Source organism: Corythoichthys intestinalis, chromosome 8 (genome assembly GCF_030265065.1).
Source record: "Corythoichthys intestinalis isolate RoL2023-P3 chromosome 8, ASM3026506v1, whole genome shotgun sequence".
In the NCBI taxonomy this organism is placed as follows: domain Eukaryota; kingdom Metazoa; phylum Chordata; class Actinopteri; order Syngnathiformes; family Syngnathidae; genus Corythoichthys; species Corythoichthys intestinalis.
Genome location: NC_080402.1, coordinates 13,315,365 through 13,332,444, shown reverse-complemented (window position 1 = coordinate 13,332,444; position 17,080 = coordinate 13,315,365). Strand labels below are relative to the sequence as shown.

The window sequence follows — 17,080 nt, the reverse complement described above, 5'->3', positions numbered from 1 at the left end:
GGACAAGCCACCATTTGTCCCTAATAGGAAATGAATGGAAATCGTGTACGAAGGAGATGTTTACAGCGCTAAACCTACCAATTCTCTCCGAAAATGATGTGCCTGGTGCCAAATTGACTGGCATAGATGTGGAAGAACATAAAAATGTTCAGTTAAAGAGATGGCTTTAGCGTCGAAGGCTGAAAAAGACGAAAAAAACGAGCCGACCTAAGCATAGCTTTAGCTTTTTTTTAATCGACGCGACTGACAATGACATTCTCCGGTTTCAACAAGCTATCCTTTACCATCAGCCCTGTCTTTCTTATATATCCTCTGGTTGTCCTACGTCTCTTACCGTTCTTGGGGGTAATTTAGTTAGCTTTGTGTAGCGGTCGCAAATGCTACTCAGTGACAGTCAACGAACACTTTAAATTTTTTCATTGACAACACATCTTAATCCTATAATTTATTTACACTTCCCCCTTACTAAAGTTTTTTTTTTAATTTATATATATATATATATATATAACAGAAACGGTAACAGTGGCAGTCAGACACCATTGTAGTTTTTTCAGGTCATTCATTGTCAGACAGAAGCAGTACGGCACAACGTTACGCTAAAAAAAATAAAGTAAAAATATAAAAATGGCTTACCTCTTTGTCCTCTGAAAGACCATGCCAACCCAACATAATGTTTACTGCATATGAAACGTGAATGGATTCGCCGAGCTGGTGTTAAAGTCCGCGCATGTTGATTCGGTTTTCACATTTTTTCCTCCCGAGTTTTTGGTTTCCGGGAAGGTATGAAGAAAACATCCTTCATGGTCGTAATGTCTAGAGTCGTTTCTACAAGTTCCAAAAAAGCAATGCGTGATCGCCATGTTCGTTTTTGAAAGATTACCGGCGAAAAGTAGCACTTTTTACGTGGGGTCTATGCGAGGGCGGGTCTATAATGTCCCACTTCGGCTTTACTTCCGCTTTACGATGCGACGTCACGGTCTAAAAATAGCCTGCGTGCGGTACGCCATTCAGTCTCAGTTTTTCTATTGCAATAGTTTTTCCCAATGTTTGTTGGAGTGCACTCTTTGGAAGAAAAAAATGTAGGAATCAGTCCGATGACTGATACAATCCTACCACACAGACAGTCCGTCTGTTATTCCAGAATTTTCCGATGTTCTTGGTTCTTCAAATCACTCTGGGTTAGCTCGCCATCGTTGAATCCAATCTGATGATCTTTCTTTTTTGTCCAATCAGAAAAAAAACCTGACCTGTATTTAACACAGGTCTTGGGTTACAATCTTTTCAGTTTCATTTATGTTGTTCTTTTTCAAACAATACTGAGTAATCACTCAATGATAAAAATTCTAATCATTAACTAGCATTTTGTATGCAATAAATTATACATTTTTCACACAAAAATGTTATTTGCGCTCTCAAAAGCATTTTTTTCATGCAACACTGTAAATGGTACATTTTCCATAACCAAAAACAGAAAATACATTTATTTTCCTTTCAAATGGAAAACATATTTTATACCGTTTCAAACCGCAGTATATTTTAATACAAATATCTCACCGAATAGCCTTAACTGACGATGCCTGGTCCTCTTCCTCTCACACAAGGCTTTTGGCCTGCATGAATAACACGCTAGCAGTTAGCCATGAATGCAAATTTAGCATTAGCGAATTGTTTCCACATCTTACCGAGTGGTTTCTGCTTAATATTTTCACCACGCAACCGTCTGAATTTGCTTTAAGCAACAGACGCCACACAGCAGTGATCGATGCATTCGTCAATTTGCTTTTCTTTATCTTTTTTTTTAAAATTTCTTTCTGGGGCGAACAAAACTTTTCCCCCTCAGTATGAAGAGGCCAACGTTCCAACAGGAAATGCGCATGCGCTGACGTCATACTTGTGAGTCTCTGACTTCATTCAAATGTCGCCCATGCCCTCTAGTGTGGTTATTGGGTATAACGTAGACTGTTCTCCCTGTATTTTTCAAACACTGAGAGAAATAGTCTGGGAACCATCCCATTAACGACCTCACGAGCAGGTACAAAATCAATCGACAAATCAGATTCGTTTATTTGCGTGACGTGTTCTTAACGAGCAACGTCACTCTTGCGCGTCGGAAGTCGTCTTCTCAACAACATAGATGGTGAAGAGGAGAGCCGAGAATATGTTCCAATCCATGGTAAAATCAGTTTTAAATTACCAAAAACACATCGACACGAGTCATTGACAACAGTCCGTCTCGCGCTAGCCATGTTGAATAAACTCCGCTCTCCTCGTATGTTTACTTCCGCGCGCAAGTCCCTCGTCCTGCCCTCGTCGTTTTGCTAACGTCACGTCTGCCCGTCGCTGATTGGTCCACTCCGCTGTCTGTTTGCTGTGGCTTGCTCCGCCCTGGAAATTGTATCCGCTGAATGGTAGCCAGACTCAATAGACCCTACCCACCGACGTCACAAAACCACGTGCTCGCTGTATGGTTCCACCCACTTGTCCGTCATTTTGTCTCTGTATTAGCATTGGTTTCAATTGATCGAGGAATTTAAAATGCATTTCATGGAAGACCCGGTGCTTTCTGATGCCGTAAACTCACTGGATGTGTTGCATAAAAGGCGTTATGTGGAAAAGCTTCGTTCTATACAGTCGCCAGATCCATATTTGATGCCCAAATTGATGTTTTTCGACCCACTGTCTTCGCCCTGTCTGCCTGACATCTGCTACGCTGATATTTACAATTATCTTGTCCACACAAAATCAGCCTATTCTCACGAAAATTTGAAAAACTTCAAGAGCTTGGAGGCTTATAAATACTTCGTTGCTGGTTGGGTGAAACAGGTCCTCGTCCACGAAAATTCGGCAGGGATCTATCTTGTGCTTGGAAAGGTGAGGTACGAAATTTTCAATTCAAACTCTTTTGTTATTGCTAACATCCACTGTCAAGTCTAATGTATTTCATGTCGTTTGTCAATGGAGTTAAGGCTTTTAATGTTTATATGGTTTAGCGATAGCACTCTCACTACATACATACGTGTATGTTGTCGGCGATTAGCCTAGCAATGATCTTAATTGTGGTTATTTGTCAGCCCAAAACCCTCTAAGTATATCTTAAATGCATCTTACCGGATATAAAATGACTACTACATAGTCTGTGGTGATTTTTGGTGCCCAGTTTTCACGTCGAATTGGAGCCGTCCATTTCGCTCTCCTCTTTGGATCCCTCGGAATACGGTAAAATTTCAAGTCTCTCCTTCCATCTTCTCTGTTAGTGCAACCAACAGCCACACACGCCTTCACCATTTTGATTATTAATGTTAAGGAGCAGAAAAACACGCCGTAAATAGGAGGAATGTACGTAGCCGTAACAGGTTAACACTATGTTTTGACGGATAATTGGGCGGTACCATTCAGGAGAGCGGAGTTGTGACGTCACGTGGGTAGGGTCTATAGCTGGAACAGCGGTAAGTCTGTTGTACCAGGCAAACGTTTACATCACTTTAAATTACTTCAATTTTAATATCCAGCCTATATTCTTAAGTAGTTAAAATTGAGATTTGGCATTTAGTATGTGAGGAAATGAGGGAAAATAAAAATTAGGAGATGGAGGGTGGGGTTATTGCTCTTTTTATTAACTTTTATTTTGCAAATCATTGAAAAAAATACAGTTTTGAATGAAAATCAGTTTTTGTATGTGTTATAGAAATAACTGTTAAAACAGTTTTCTTTGCATTTCAGTAGTTTAAGAGGTTTGACCCGCCCCCTAAAAAAATGAAAGGAATAAATAAATAAACAAAATTTCTGGCTCTGTGGCAACCTTCACGTCGGGAGTTCCGGCAAGAAATTCTACCCACTTTCACCCCTGACTGCGACCCTATGTGGAATAGTTTGGACACCACTGATATAGTTTGTCATGTTTTAATATAATCAAAAACCGTTTGTTTTATAAGTGCACAAAATGATCGACAAACAATTCAGTACTTTCAAAGGAAAAAACAAAACAATACAAGTTTCCTTGAGGACCGCCGAAGCGACCTCGACGTCCTGCTGCGACCCGCACAAACGACCTTGACAGACTGCCTGCAACTTTGACAGACCTCCCGAATGATTTTGACCGACCGCATGAACGGACTTGACCGACCGCCCGAACTACCTTGACCGACCGTAGGAATGGACTTGACTGACCGCCAGCTCCTGATGACCCTTGAATTTCTTAGTAAAGATGACAAATTGAGTAGAAAAGGAGATTGAACGGATTTGTTCTCCGTGAAAATGGACTGGATGTCTATCGCCGTCAACGGCAACCAGTGAGTTGCAAAACTTTGCATCCACCTGAACAAATTTGCACAATAAATTAGCAAAAAACATCACATACACTGAAACATCACACCAAAAAAAAAAAAAAAAAACCTCATGTGCCCACCCAAAAAATCATTCAGATAAAAAAATTAAGGCACAAAAAAATCTAAAATGCAACAAAAAAACACAAACTGACCCAAAAAAAAAAGAAAAATCACACACATAAGAAAACTTCAAATTTACAAAACACCAAATGTAATGCGGCATGCTGCATAAATAAAGACACTTTCAAGCAAAGTTTGAGAAAATGCCATGTGATGTTGACATTGAATATAAACTTTATTTGCATTGGCTCTTTCCCCTTTGAAATGTGGGCAGGCTGTTCAATACAATCCTTGATGTTTACTCATTGTGTTTACTTCATGTCCTTGGTCTTTTTGGCCAGCGACTCCAAGGCACTGAACATAGTGTCCGCTGTTTCAGGATCTTCCAGCTGAGCCTTGGCACAGAAGAAAGGCGGGACCAGATCCATGGGATCGGTGATGCCAAGTACCCAATTGAAAGTGCTGTCAAGGGAAGAAATTGTCATCCAATTGTTCATTATTAAACTTTTTCGTTTATATATACACTCACCGGCCACTTTATTAGGTACACCTGTCCAACTGCTCGTTAACACTTAATTTCTAATCAGCAAATCACATGGCGGTAACTCAGTGCATTTAGGCAAGCAGACATGGTTTAAAACAATCTCCTGCAGTTCAAACCGAGCATCAGTATGGGGAAGAAAGGTGATTTGAGTGACTTTGAACGTGGCATAGTTGTTGGTGCCAGAAGGGCTGGTCTGAGTATTTCACAAACTGCTGAGCTACTGGGATTTTCACGCACAACCATCCCTAGGGTTTACAGAGAATGGTCCGGAAAAGAAAAAATATCCAATGAGCGGCAGTTCTGTGGGCGGAAATGGCTTGTTGATGCCAGAGGTCAGAAGAGAATGGCCAGACTGGTTCGAGCTGATAGAAAGGCAACAGTGGCTCAAATAACCACCGTTACAACCAAGGTAGGCAGAAGAGCATCTCTGAATGCACAGTACGTCGAACTTTGAGGCAGATGGGCTACAGCAGCAGAAGACCACGCCGGGTGCCACTCCTTTCAGCTAAGACCAAACTCTCTGAGGAATGCTTCCAGCACCTTGTTGAATCTATGCCACAAAGAATTGAGGCAGATCTGAAGGCAAAAGGGGGTCCAACCTGTTACTAGCATGGTGTACCTAATAAAGTGGCCGGTGAGTGTATATATCAGGTTGTGTCAAATCTACGGTCCCTGACAAAAGTCTTGTCGCTTATCCATTTTGTAGAAACAATTGCTAATGACCTGACTTTGAATTATTCAATTGGTTTCAGAAATGGCTCATATGAAAGCTAAGACCCTCCCAAATGATGTTGAATGTACAAAAATATCAAAGGCGGAGTTTGACTTTTGGGGCGGGGGGGCACAACATGTTGATGACCCCGAAACGCAGTGTCAGCAATAAAACTTACAAGAATATTTATAATAATAAGTTGACAATGACCGTTTTTTGTTTCCCATCATTCAATAAGAGAATTCTAAATCAGGCTGCTTAGGCAATACTTTTCGCCAAGATCGTCATCCTTTGAATATGGTACGCCCGACAGTGCTGTGCCAATGTAGTTACCCCAGTCAAAAATTGTATCCCCTAGGCGGAACCATATGGAGGTACATTTGTGTCTTTATTATTCAATTTTTAAAAAAGTGTTTGAATGCAGAAATATATTTGAAACTCAAAAAAATGCATGTTAAAGCTATTTTTCTTTGATTTTTTTTTTTTTTTTTTTTTTTTTTTTGTGATTGAAGCAACTTTTTTGATTGAAGTAACGTCGGTTTGTGTTTTGCCACATTTTGACAAGGACATTTTTGTCTTTATTATTCAATCAAAAAATAGGTTGCTTCAAAAAAATATATATTTTCAAAGAGAAAACTTCACTTCAAAAAAAAAAAAAAGAAAAATTTCAATCAGAGAAAACGTTTTTGAATGCGAAAAAATATTTCAGATTGAAAAATTTGCATTTGACCACTTCATTTTTCAACAAACAAGTTTTCTTTGATTGAAGCAATCCTTTTTGTGTTTGGGTCATATTATGGGTAGGACATTTGTGTCTAAATCATTCAATCCCCCAAAAAGTTGCTTCAATCAAAAAAAAAATATTTTCGATCAAAGAAAAAAAATCATTTAAAAGATAAAATTGCTTTCCCGTTTTTTTTTTTTTTTTTAATTACATGCAAAGCAAATGACCGTCTAAGTTGATAGTCACATGATGTGTTCGAAAAATAATTTTGAGCCATTATAAAAATATAATTTTTGTTCATTTGATTCGTTTTTGTTGCAGTTTTATTGCTTGAAAAGTCAATTTCATGCAATGACACTTTTCGGCCACCGGGGAGGGGCCTGCCCCCCCTTGCCCCCCCCTTCAAATCCGCTGATGAAAAATGTATTTGTTTTACTGAAAAAAGATTGATCATTTAATGAAGACATAGAGGTCAAATGTTGGCAAGACAAAAGTTTTGTCGCCTACAGAAAGTAGTGTTAAAATTGAACAAAAAATGTACTTGAAATTCAAAAATATTTTACATAACATAAGCAAATTATGTAGTGGTGCTGTGAGATCCAAATTTAATATTTTGTATGACTTCCATTGGCTTGAAGGACTGCATCCATGCGGTTCGGCAAGGATTCATACAATTTATTGATGAAGTCATCAGGAACATCAAAGAAAGCAGTCTTGCATGCCTCCCAGAGTTCATCAACATTCTTGGGTTTCATCTTCCATTCTTCCTCTTTCATCCTGTTCATGTCTGGTGACTGGGCTGACCAGTCATGGAGGATCTTGATCTTCTTTGCCTTGAGGAACTTTGAGGTAGAGATTGAAGTATGCGATGGAGCACCATCCTGCTGCAGAATTTGTCCCTTTTTATGGTTAGGAATGTAAGAGGCAGCTAAGATTTGTTGATATCTCAGACTATTTATGTTGCCTTCCACCCTGCAGATCTCTCGCACACCCCCATACTGGATGTAACCCACGACCATGATTTTGCCACCACCAAACTTCATTGTTTTCTGAGTGAATCTCGGATCCATGCAGGCTCCTGTCGGTCTCCTGCAATATTTGCAGCGACTGGTGTAATTCAATGGAAGATTCATCTGAAAAATCCACCTTTTGCCAAAAAACTGTGAAGTTTGGTGGTGGCAAAATCATGGTCTGGGGTTACATCCAGTATGGGGGTGTGCGAGAGATTTGTAAGGTGGAAGGCAACATAAATAGTCTGAAATATCAACAAATCTTAGCTGCCTCTTACATTCCTAACCATAAAAAGGGACAAATTATGCAGCAGGATGGTGCTCCATCGCATACTTCAATCTCTACTTCAAAGTTCCTCAAGGCAAAGAAGATCAAGATCCTCCAGGACTGGCCAGCCCAGTCACCAGACATGAACAGGATGAAAGAGGAAGCATGGAAGACGAAACCCAAGAATGTTGATAAACTCTAGGAGGCATGCAAGACTACTTTCTTTGATGTTCCGGATGACTTCATCTATAAATCGTATGAATCCATGACGAACCACATGGATGTAGTCCTTCAAGCCCATGGAAGTCATACAAAATATTAAATTTGGATCTCACAGCACCACTACTTAATTTGCTTATGTAACATATTTTTGTATTTGAAGTACATTTTTTGTTTAATTTTCACACTACTTTCTGTAGGCGACAAAACTTTTGTCTTGCCAAAATTTAACATTTATGTCTTCATTAAATGATCAATCTTTTTTCAGTGAAACAAATAATATTTTTGTACATTCAACATCATTTTGGAGGGTCTTAGCTTTCATATGAGCCATTTCTGAAACCAATTGAATAATTAAAAGTCAGGTTATTAGCAATTGTTTCTACAAAATGGATAAGCGACAAGACTTTTGTCAGGGACTGTATATCAGGGGTGTCAAATCAACAGTTCTTCTGCCTGACAGGCACGTTGCAGCTCATTCATGCTGTACATACAAAATCACTTGCTTTTATTTTGAAATTGGCTCCGTGAAACGTTGTGTCAAAACATCTAATTTAATTTTAGTTGTAGTTTTAGTTTACAGTACTGTGAGTCAGCAGGTAATACCTGACAATGGTCCATCCCGTTGCTGGTGTGTAGCCAGTGATGGTAATGGGAATGCAGCCAATCTCAGTGAAGACGCTTGTATAGGTGCCTGCACTCATGGAGTATATGTGATGGGTTAAGGTCAGAAGAAGAATATTCAATAAGGAATATACTGCAAATTTATCACATCTTAATCAGAGTATTGTATTGTTCTGAAATCTAGTTAAACAAATTTCATCTTGTTTTGAGTGTTAAAGACTAGATATGTAACAGATGAATGCGTCACATTTCATTTTTTGAAGATTATGTATACAAATGTATTGCTTAAAAAAGTCTGTTATGTTTATTTTTAGCTAGCTACTCTTCTTATTTCACGATATCAGAGTAAAATTTCCTTGAAGCACCAGCAGATAATTTCACTTATTTCAAGTAGATTTAGAGTGTAAACAAGGGAATTTAACTAGTTTTAAGCAGGGGTGAAAGTGGGCCAGAAAAGGCCGGAACCCCGTTCTGGCAAGAAGTTCGGCGCCGGAGTGGTGCTTTGAACCTGAAAATGTGACAGCAACCGTCAAAACCCAATGCTAAAAACAACCTGCCTGGCTGGCATACAAGCATCTCCAAGAGAAAAACAATCCACTAACGTCCGATTTACGTACACAAGTGTTAACAACAAGCATAATAAAGTGCTTGTGTTGAGTCATCCCTTTCCACCGATAATTATTATTTATTTATATTTATCCACAGACAGCACGGAGTTCTCCAAGCGTGTATCTGATGTGCAGTGTCCATGTGTGCATGCGCTCAGCTAACTATCCTCCCTAGCTGGGACTCCAGTTGCCTGTTCAATTGGTTGACATACTAACATGTGATCAGCATGGATAGTTAGCTCTGAATGGTTCAAATGTACGTTTTCTGGAAGAAAAAAAAGGAACAAACTTGTTGAATTAATGCGATAAAAAAAAAAGGGCAACGCAATGGAAAATTGATCAGATCTTTGAAAGAAAGGAAATAATTGAAGAGGCATTTATTTGATTTTCATCTGATGGGAAGGTTCAGAACATCATGTTAACCCGACAATGCCTGACCCCAGAAATAATGAACAGAAAAATCAGATTTTTTTCCAATTTGAAATTTTTATGTGGTCCTAAACGTAATAAAAATATTGATTGTATTTTTTTTTTTTTTTAATCAATTTGTATATATGTGGCGGTATATATATGGCGGAAAGTTCCACTCTGAGACCACCAATTCGGCCAAATTTCAAAATTGTCCGATATGCATGGGTGATACATCATTGGAAAGCTTAAAATCTCAATTTTCTGGGGAAAGAACAATTTTAAACAGGAGGGCATTTAAAAAAAAATGAACAGCGAAACTCTATCTGGAGGTGAGAGCATGAAAGAGCAGAATTAAAGACACCACGACTTTAACGTGATATTATCGCGTACTTACCTTGTTTCAATCAAAAAAAACTCCATGTAGCATGTATCAACGAGTGTCAAGACACAGGTGTGAATGGTCACAGCTGAATTTTTTGGGGATTTTATGGGTGAAACATGGTAATATAACAAGGGAGATTTTCTTTTTCATATATTTACCCTTTTAAACATTTTTCCCCCCCCCAATTTTTCTTTGTTTGGATCGATTATTTATCATCTAACATAACGGAGAAAATGCAACTGTAACAAAAAAAATACAGTTAAGCGATAGTTATGAGGTAGATAGTCGTGACCTTTTTACAGACACCATTTCTTTCATTGTGAAGTAATTTGTTTAAAAGTTTAAAATACGCGAGTGAATAATTTTTTAAAAGTCGTTGTCTTTTTTTTCTTTGGTTTTTTTTTTTTGCATTTCTGTGGTTTTGGGAGGTTGCCCCCCCCAAAAAAAAAAAGTAAATAACAAACAGACAGGCTCCGAGGGGACCTTTTTGTCATGGAATACTGGCATGAAATCCTAGCCACTTTCACCCCTGGTTTTAAGGAGATATGTTTTTACAGTGTATACGCAATTTAGTACATTCAAATTGGGAACCCTGCTCAGTTAGTGGAGAGTTACTTGTTACATGAGTTCTGCTCATTTTACAGAACCATATAGGCCTTGTTCAGACTGGCAGCCAAAATCAGATTTTAGTACATCTAGATTGAAACTAGATGGCTCTTTTGTAGTCTAAACAGTCACAAAGTACAGAACCCTGATTTTTGCAAGACGGATTGTAACCACATCCGGGAGGTATAGTAGTTTCCTATCAGATATGGACTAGATGCTTCTCAGTCTGAACATCTCAAATGGGTTTTGATTGTCCGTGACGTCACTCTATGGTGGATGGCGCCTTTGTTGCCACATCAATCTGTCAGGTGTGTCAATAATGTGGCCCAGTATCAACAGGCCCAGATCTGATTTGGACACTTGCTTAAAAATAGTGTGAAAAGTCAGCTCTAAAAAAAATCAGTTTTGAGGAGGATCATTGGAATCAGATGTGCCTGGAGCAGTGTTGTCAGTAACACGTACTGTAATCTGATTACTTTCTTTCAGTAACAAGCAATCTAACGCGTTCATTTTTCCAAGCCAGTAATCTGACTAAAGTTGGTTTCCTCGGTGCCTGTGCGTTACTATTTTGTTGTTTCCTCATACTTTATGTAGAATGAAGAATATTGAAGTCATGTACGAAGCGCATTTGAAAAGAAAATACTGCGCTTGAGTTTGGGAGTGACATCACATCTCACGTTTTCTCATCGGGGGGAAAAAAAACGGGTCACGTGTATTACCATGCTGCCTGTGCGCGTGCCGTCTGCCACGGCGGTCAACAATATAGCCTGGCTAGTGGCTACCTAACAGGATACCAACAGTAAAGGAGCCGGAGAGCTACAGCAAACGGCTGCATTTGCTCACTGGAGATACAGCCATTACTTCACATATCCGTCCAGTAAAGATGACAAAAATATCTCCGTGCGTTGCAAACTCTGCGCTGGCTCAGAAAGACTGTCAACCGCTATATACGCGACATCCAATTCAACAAGGAAGCACTTGGAATTACAGCACAGCGCGTCGCGAAAAAAAAACTCGAGACAAAACCGACAGGTAACGAGACAGCCAGCACTGCTACAGTTTGTAATCAGCCTTTATAATATGTGTAATTATGTACATTTTATAGTTAGAGTTTGTAATCGTAGGCGGAGTTTTACATTTGTGGGACTGCGGGGAGAACCATTTTGAAGACTGAAATGAAAGCCAAAAGTTTGGACACACTTCATAATTTTTGCGTTTTATATATTTTCACTACTATTGTATATTCTCACTGAAGACATCAAAACTATGAACGAACATGTGGAATGGCAAAAAAAAGTGAAATAACTGAAAACAGGTTTTGTGTTCTACATTCTTCGAAGTATCCACCTTTGAGGTGTCTCCAAACTTTTGGCCAATACTGGATATATATATAGACATCATGACACTGTTCGAGTTCAATCAACTGTTCAAGTTGTTGTTTGCAGCGTTTGAAAGCTTAGGTTTAAAGAAATTCTAAATATCCATCTTGCCTCCTCTGGTGTAGTTTTGGGTAAGCAAAGCAAAGGACAGTCTCCAAGGTGCTAGTCACATGATCTGTTCAAAAAATGATTTTGACCCTAATGAAAACTTTACGTTGTCGGATTTTTGTTCATTTCATTAATTTTTGTTGTTTGCGTTAACGGCCAGGTCTTTATTTCAAAGGGGAAGTTCAGAATTTTTTACATTAGGCTTTATCTTGGAGTCAGCGGGGGTTTAATTAGTCGTTGGAGTTGATTTCAACAAATTTTGTGCAGTTTGTCAGTTATTTGTTAGTTTTAGGGCTCCGGAATGGCTAAGCTAGGGCGAGTCAATGGTGGTCGACTAATTTAACCCCCGCTAACTCAAAGATTAAGCCTTATGTGAGAAACTCAATTTCACGCGATGACATTTTTCTGTTATTTTTATGTTGAGGCAGCAAAAGGAAAAAAAATGGTAAAAAGTAACTGATAAGTCACTTAATTAATAAAGTAATCAGTAAAGTAACTAGATTACGTTTTTGAGGTGTAATCAGTAATTAAATTACTTTTTTAAGTAATCCGTGACAACACTGGCCTGGAGTCTGAACGCAGCCATTGTGTTGTTTCTCACCATTGCCGGGTAGGCTTCCATACCAGGTGTTGACCAGTACACCCATTCCCCAGGAGGAGGAAGATCCCAAAACGACCTGACTCATCAATTCCGCATCATCGGGCACTTGCATTGGAATGAAATCTGCGTTCAGACGCCTCTTCGTACAAGATAGTTTGCTCCAGTCAATCTCATAATAGACTTTCTGGAAAATATAAAAGTGTTGACCTTTTAACAAATGGTACGTTTTTTTTTCAAGATGCTATTATACAAAAAATGATGTTGAAAATCCAACTGTGCACACTAATACCTTGTCGAACAACATTAGTTGGTCCATAGCGAAGGTTTCATTTCCAACCGTGCCAAAGTTTCTAACTCGAATCTTCTGACCGAAAGCGTCATAGGTCATCTTTCCCGTAGACAGCAAGCGCCCATTGAAGCCCATCTAGAAGACGCTTAATTACATTTTCTGGACACCAGTTGAAAATATACACAGTGTATATTTTTCTTGTTTAAACTTATTCACTGCCATCGACGGCGATAGATGTCGTATCCATTTTTGATTGATCGCTGCCAGGCCTCTCGGTCAATGTGTATGGGACGTTTATCACCGTCAATGGCAGCGAAGCAGTTAAGTGATGGGGGAAGGAGATCCAGCTTTATGACTTACCACAGTGACACCTCCAGTCATCAGGGGAGGAGAATCTATGCAAAGGCCAAAATAGAAATACTGTTTAACGTAACAATCCTGTAGGTGAAACAAGCCAAAAAAAATGCATTTAGATTCTATAAAAAAAGACTTACTGGTTGTTATAGGCACTACAAGAGCGACATCAAGGATTTTTGCACTGACATGTTATGTGAGTCTACGTAAGAGGCAGTTTTTTGGACACAATTGTCAAAATATAATGGTAAACCACGTGTTTCACCTCTAGTTGAAGGATTAACACCTCTTGTGAATTTTTATACAGCGAAACGCACAGTGACCGTAAACTCACATTTCAATTCGAAATCAATATAGATTGACATGACAGTGTTGAGCAATGACTCACCACATTGTTTGGGTTTCTGAGAACTGGCAGCTGCAAGCAGCAGGATGAAGATGGACAAAACACAGATAATGTTCATGTTCACAGGCAGCAAACAGTTGTGGAGTCACAGAGCAGCAGGTCTCTCTAATATAGCTTATCACATCTGGTCAGATCCCACCATGTGTTTCCACCCACACTGACTCATGTGTTTGAACTCTAAAGAAAAGGAAAATATTAACTCAAATGTCGAGTCAGACACCTATTAATGATAAACAATTAGAATATCATGGATAAATTTATTTATTTCCGTAATTCCATTAAAAAAAAAAAAAAAAAAGTCAACATTTCATAGATTATAGATTCAAGGCTCATAATTGAAGTGATTTAAAGTATTTATTTCTTTGTTTTCACAAATTTGGCCTTCTACCACATAAAACCCACAAAAAAAACCCAGGTTATGAGTTCTGTTCCTAGGCTGGCAATGTAACCCAAATTCCCGCATACAGTGGGGCAAATAAGTATTTAGTCAACCACTAATTGTGCAAGTTCTCCCACTTGAAAATATAAGAGAGGCCTGTAATTGTCAACATGGGTAAACCTCAACCATGAGAGACAGAATGTGGAAAAAAACAACAACCAGAAAATCACATTGTTCGATTTTTAAAGAATTTATTTGCAAATCATGATGGAAAATAAGTATTTGGTCAATACCAAAAGTTCATCTCAATACTATGTTATGTACCCTTTGTTGGCAATAACGGAGGCCAAACATTTTCTGTAACTCTTCACAAGCTTTTCACACACTGTTGCTGGTATTTTGGCCCATTCCTCCATGCAGATATCCTCTAGAGCAGTGATGTTTTGAAACTGTTGTTGGGCAACACAGACTTTCAACTCCCTCCACAGATTTTCTATGGGGTTGAGATCTGGAGACTGGCTAGGCCACTCCAGGACCTTGAAATGCTTCTTACAAAGCCACTCCTTTGTTGCCCTGGCTGTGTGTTTGGGATCATTGTCATGCTGAAAGACCCAGCCACGTCTCATCTTCAATGCCCTTGCTGATGGAAGGAGGTTTTCACTCAAAATCTCTCGATACATGGCCCCATTCATTCTTTCCTTTACACAGATCAGTCGTCCTGGTCCCTTTGCAGAGAAACAGCTCCAAAGCATGATGTTTCCACCCCCGTGCTTCACAGTGGGTATGGTGTTCTTCGGATCCAATTCAGTATTCTTTCTCCTCCAAACACGAGAGCCTGTGTTTCTACCAAAAAGTTCTATTTTGGTTTCATCTGACCATTCTCCCAGTGCTCTTCTGGATCATCCAAATGCTCTCTAGCGAACCGCAGACGGGTCTGGACGTGTACTTTCTTCAGCAGGGGGACACGTCTGGCACTGCAGGATTTGAGTCCCTGGCGGCGCATTGTGTTACTGATAGTAGCCTTTGTTACTGTGGCCCCAGCTATCTGTAGGTCATTCACTAGATCCCTCCATGTGGTTCTGGGATTTTTGCTCACCGTTCTTGTTATCATTTAGCCGCGGGGTGAGATCTTGCATGGAGCCCCAGATCGAGGGAGATTATCAGTGGTCTTGTATGTCTTCCATTTTCTAATAATTGCTCCCACAGTTGATTTCTTTACACCAAGCGTTTTACCTATTGCAGATTCAGTCTTCCCAGCCTGGTGCAGGTCTAGAATTTTGTCTCTGGTGTCCTTCGACAGCTCTTTGGTCTTGGCCATAGTGGAGTTTGGAATGTGACTGCCAGAGGTTGTAGACAGGTGTCTTTTATACCGATAATGAGTTGAAACAGGTGCCATTAGTACAGGTAGAGAGTGGAGCCTCGTTAGAAGAAGTTAGACCTCCTTGACAGCCAGAAATCAAATCAAATACTTATTTTCCACTCTAATTTGGAAATAAACTATTTAAAAATCAAACAATGTGATTTCTTTTTTTTCCCCACAATCTGTCTCTCATGGTTGAGGTTTACCCATGTTGACAATTACAGGCCTCTCTAATCGTTTCAAGTAGAACTTGCACAATTGGTGGTTGACTAAATACTTATTTGCCCCACTGTACATCCGAATTAAGCCTTCAAGTACCCCCAAATAATTTTCCAAAAAGTCCAAAAGTGTGTTATTTTGTTTAATAATGGAGGATACACTGACCTCTGGTGGCAGCATTGGGTCTGGTTGGACGGTTGCCCTATAAAACTGAGAATCAGACTCAGGTGTCTGACATGGATAAGGGATAGCTGGTTTAGCCCACATAAGGCTGTAAGTTGTTTCAGCTAATACAGTCCCTGACAAAAGTCTTGTCGCATATCCATTTTGTAGAAACAATTGCTAATAAGGTGACTTTTAATTATAGAGTTGGTTTCAGAAATGGCTCATATGAAAGCTAAGACCCTCCCAAATGATGTTGAATGTACAAAAATATATTTGTTTCACTGAAAAAATATTTATCATTTAATGAAGACATAAAAGGTCAAATTTTGGCAAGACAAGTGTTTTGTCACCTACAGAAAGTAGTGTGAAAATTGAACAAAAAATGTAATTCAAATACAAAAATATGTTACATAACATAGGAGAATTAAGTAGTGGTGCTGTGAGATCCAAATTAAATAATTTTGTATGACTTCCATGGGCTTCGGCAAGGATTCATACAATTTATTGATGAAGTCATCAGGAACATCAAACAAAGCAGTCTTGCATGCCTCCCAGAGTTCATCAACATTCGTGGGTTTCGTCTTCCATGCTTCCTCTTTCATCCTACCCCAGACATGCTCAATGATGTTCATGTCTGGTGACTGGGCTGGCCAGTCCTGGAGGATCTTGATCTTCTTTATCTTGAGGAACTATTTGTTGATATTTCAGACTATTTATGTTGCCTTCCACCCAGCAGATCTCTCGCACACCCCCAAACTGGATGCAACCCCTGACCATGATTTTGCCACCATCCAATTTCACTGTTTTCTGAGTGAATCTCGGATCCATGCAGGCTCCAGTAGGTCGCATTCAAATGCGGCGACTGTGGTGTAATTCAATGGAAGATTCGTCTGAAAAATCCACAAAACTGTGAAGTTTGGTGGTGGCAAAATAATGGTCTGGGGTTACATCCAGTATGGGGGTGTGCGAGAGATCTGCAGGGTGGAATGCAACATTAATAGTCTGAAGTATCAACAAATCTTAGCTGCCTCTTACATTCCTAACCATAAAAAGGGACACATTCTGCAGCAGGATGGTGCTCCATCGCATACTTCAATCTCTACCTCAAAGTTTCCCAAGGCAAAGAAGATCAAGTTCCTCCAGGACTGGCCAGACCAGTCACCAGACATGAACAGGATGAAAGAGGAAGCATGGAAGACGAAACCCATGAATGTTGATGAACTCTGGGAGGCAAGACTGCTTTCTTTGATGTTCCCGATGACTTAATCAATAAATTGTATGAATCCTTGCCGAACCGCATGGATGCAGTCCTTCAAGCCCATGGAAG

The 17,080-nt window shown here is 39.5% G+C and overlaps 2 protein-coding genes and 1 long non-coding RNA gene across 4 annotated transcripts in view; all 3 read right to left on the bottom strand.

Annotated features, from left to right (window-relative positions):
* Positions 1 to 448: 448 nt before the first annotated feature.
* Positions 449 to 1,841, bottom strand: LOC130920694 (uncharacterized). Its single transcript, XR_009064201.1, has 3 exons — positions 1,683 to 1,841; positions 1,555 to 1,610; positions 449 to 1,247 (listed from the first exon to the last, which is right to left on the bottom strand). It is a non-coding gene; the product is annotated as an uncharacterized LOC130920694 (long non-coding RNA).
* A 2,590-nt stretch (positions 1,842 to 4,431) lies between these two features.
* LOC130920094 (ependymin-like) lies at positions 4,432 to 13,755 on the bottom strand. Its single transcript, XM_057842974.1, has 6 exons — positions 13,613 to 13,755; positions 13,231 to 13,308; positions 12,871 to 13,005; positions 12,582 to 12,765; positions 8,469 to 8,556; positions 4,432 to 4,847 (listed from the first exon to the last, which is right to left on the bottom strand). Exons 2-6 carry the CDS (start codon positions 13,249 to 13,251, stop codon positions 4,697 to 4,699), a joined length of 579 nt encoding a protein of 192 aa, XP_057698957.1. The 5' UTR covers positions 13,252 to 13,308; positions 13,613 to 13,755; the 3' UTR covers positions 4,432 to 4,696.
* Positions 13,653 to 17,080, bottom strand: part of pnpla6 (patatin-like phospholipase domain containing 6) — a 92,280-nt gene continuing 88,852 nt past the window's right edge. Inside the window, exon 36 of one of the 2 annotated variants that reach the window (XM_057842972.1) lies at positions 13,653 to 13,807. In XM_057842972.1, coding sequence (XP_057698955.1) covers positions 13,793 to 13,807 — 15 coding nt within the window. In that variant the 3' untranslated portion in view covers positions 13,653 to 13,792. The remainder of the gene's footprint in view (positions 13,808 to 17,080) is intronic. The other variant, XM_057842971.1, reaches the window with a different exon arrangement.

Coding starts and splice junctions, on each gene's coding strand:
- LOC130920094 (XM_057842974.1), bottom strand. CDS start 13,251: ATGACTGGAGGTGTCACTGTG. Junction 13,006..13,230: donor TGACTGGAGGTGTCACTGTG/GTAAGTCATAAA, acceptor AGCGTCTTCTAG/ATGGGCTTCAATGGGCGCTT. Junction 12,766..12,870: donor AACTAATGTTGTTCGACAAG/GTATTAGTGTGC, acceptor TATATTTTCCAG/AAAGTCTATTATGAGATTGA.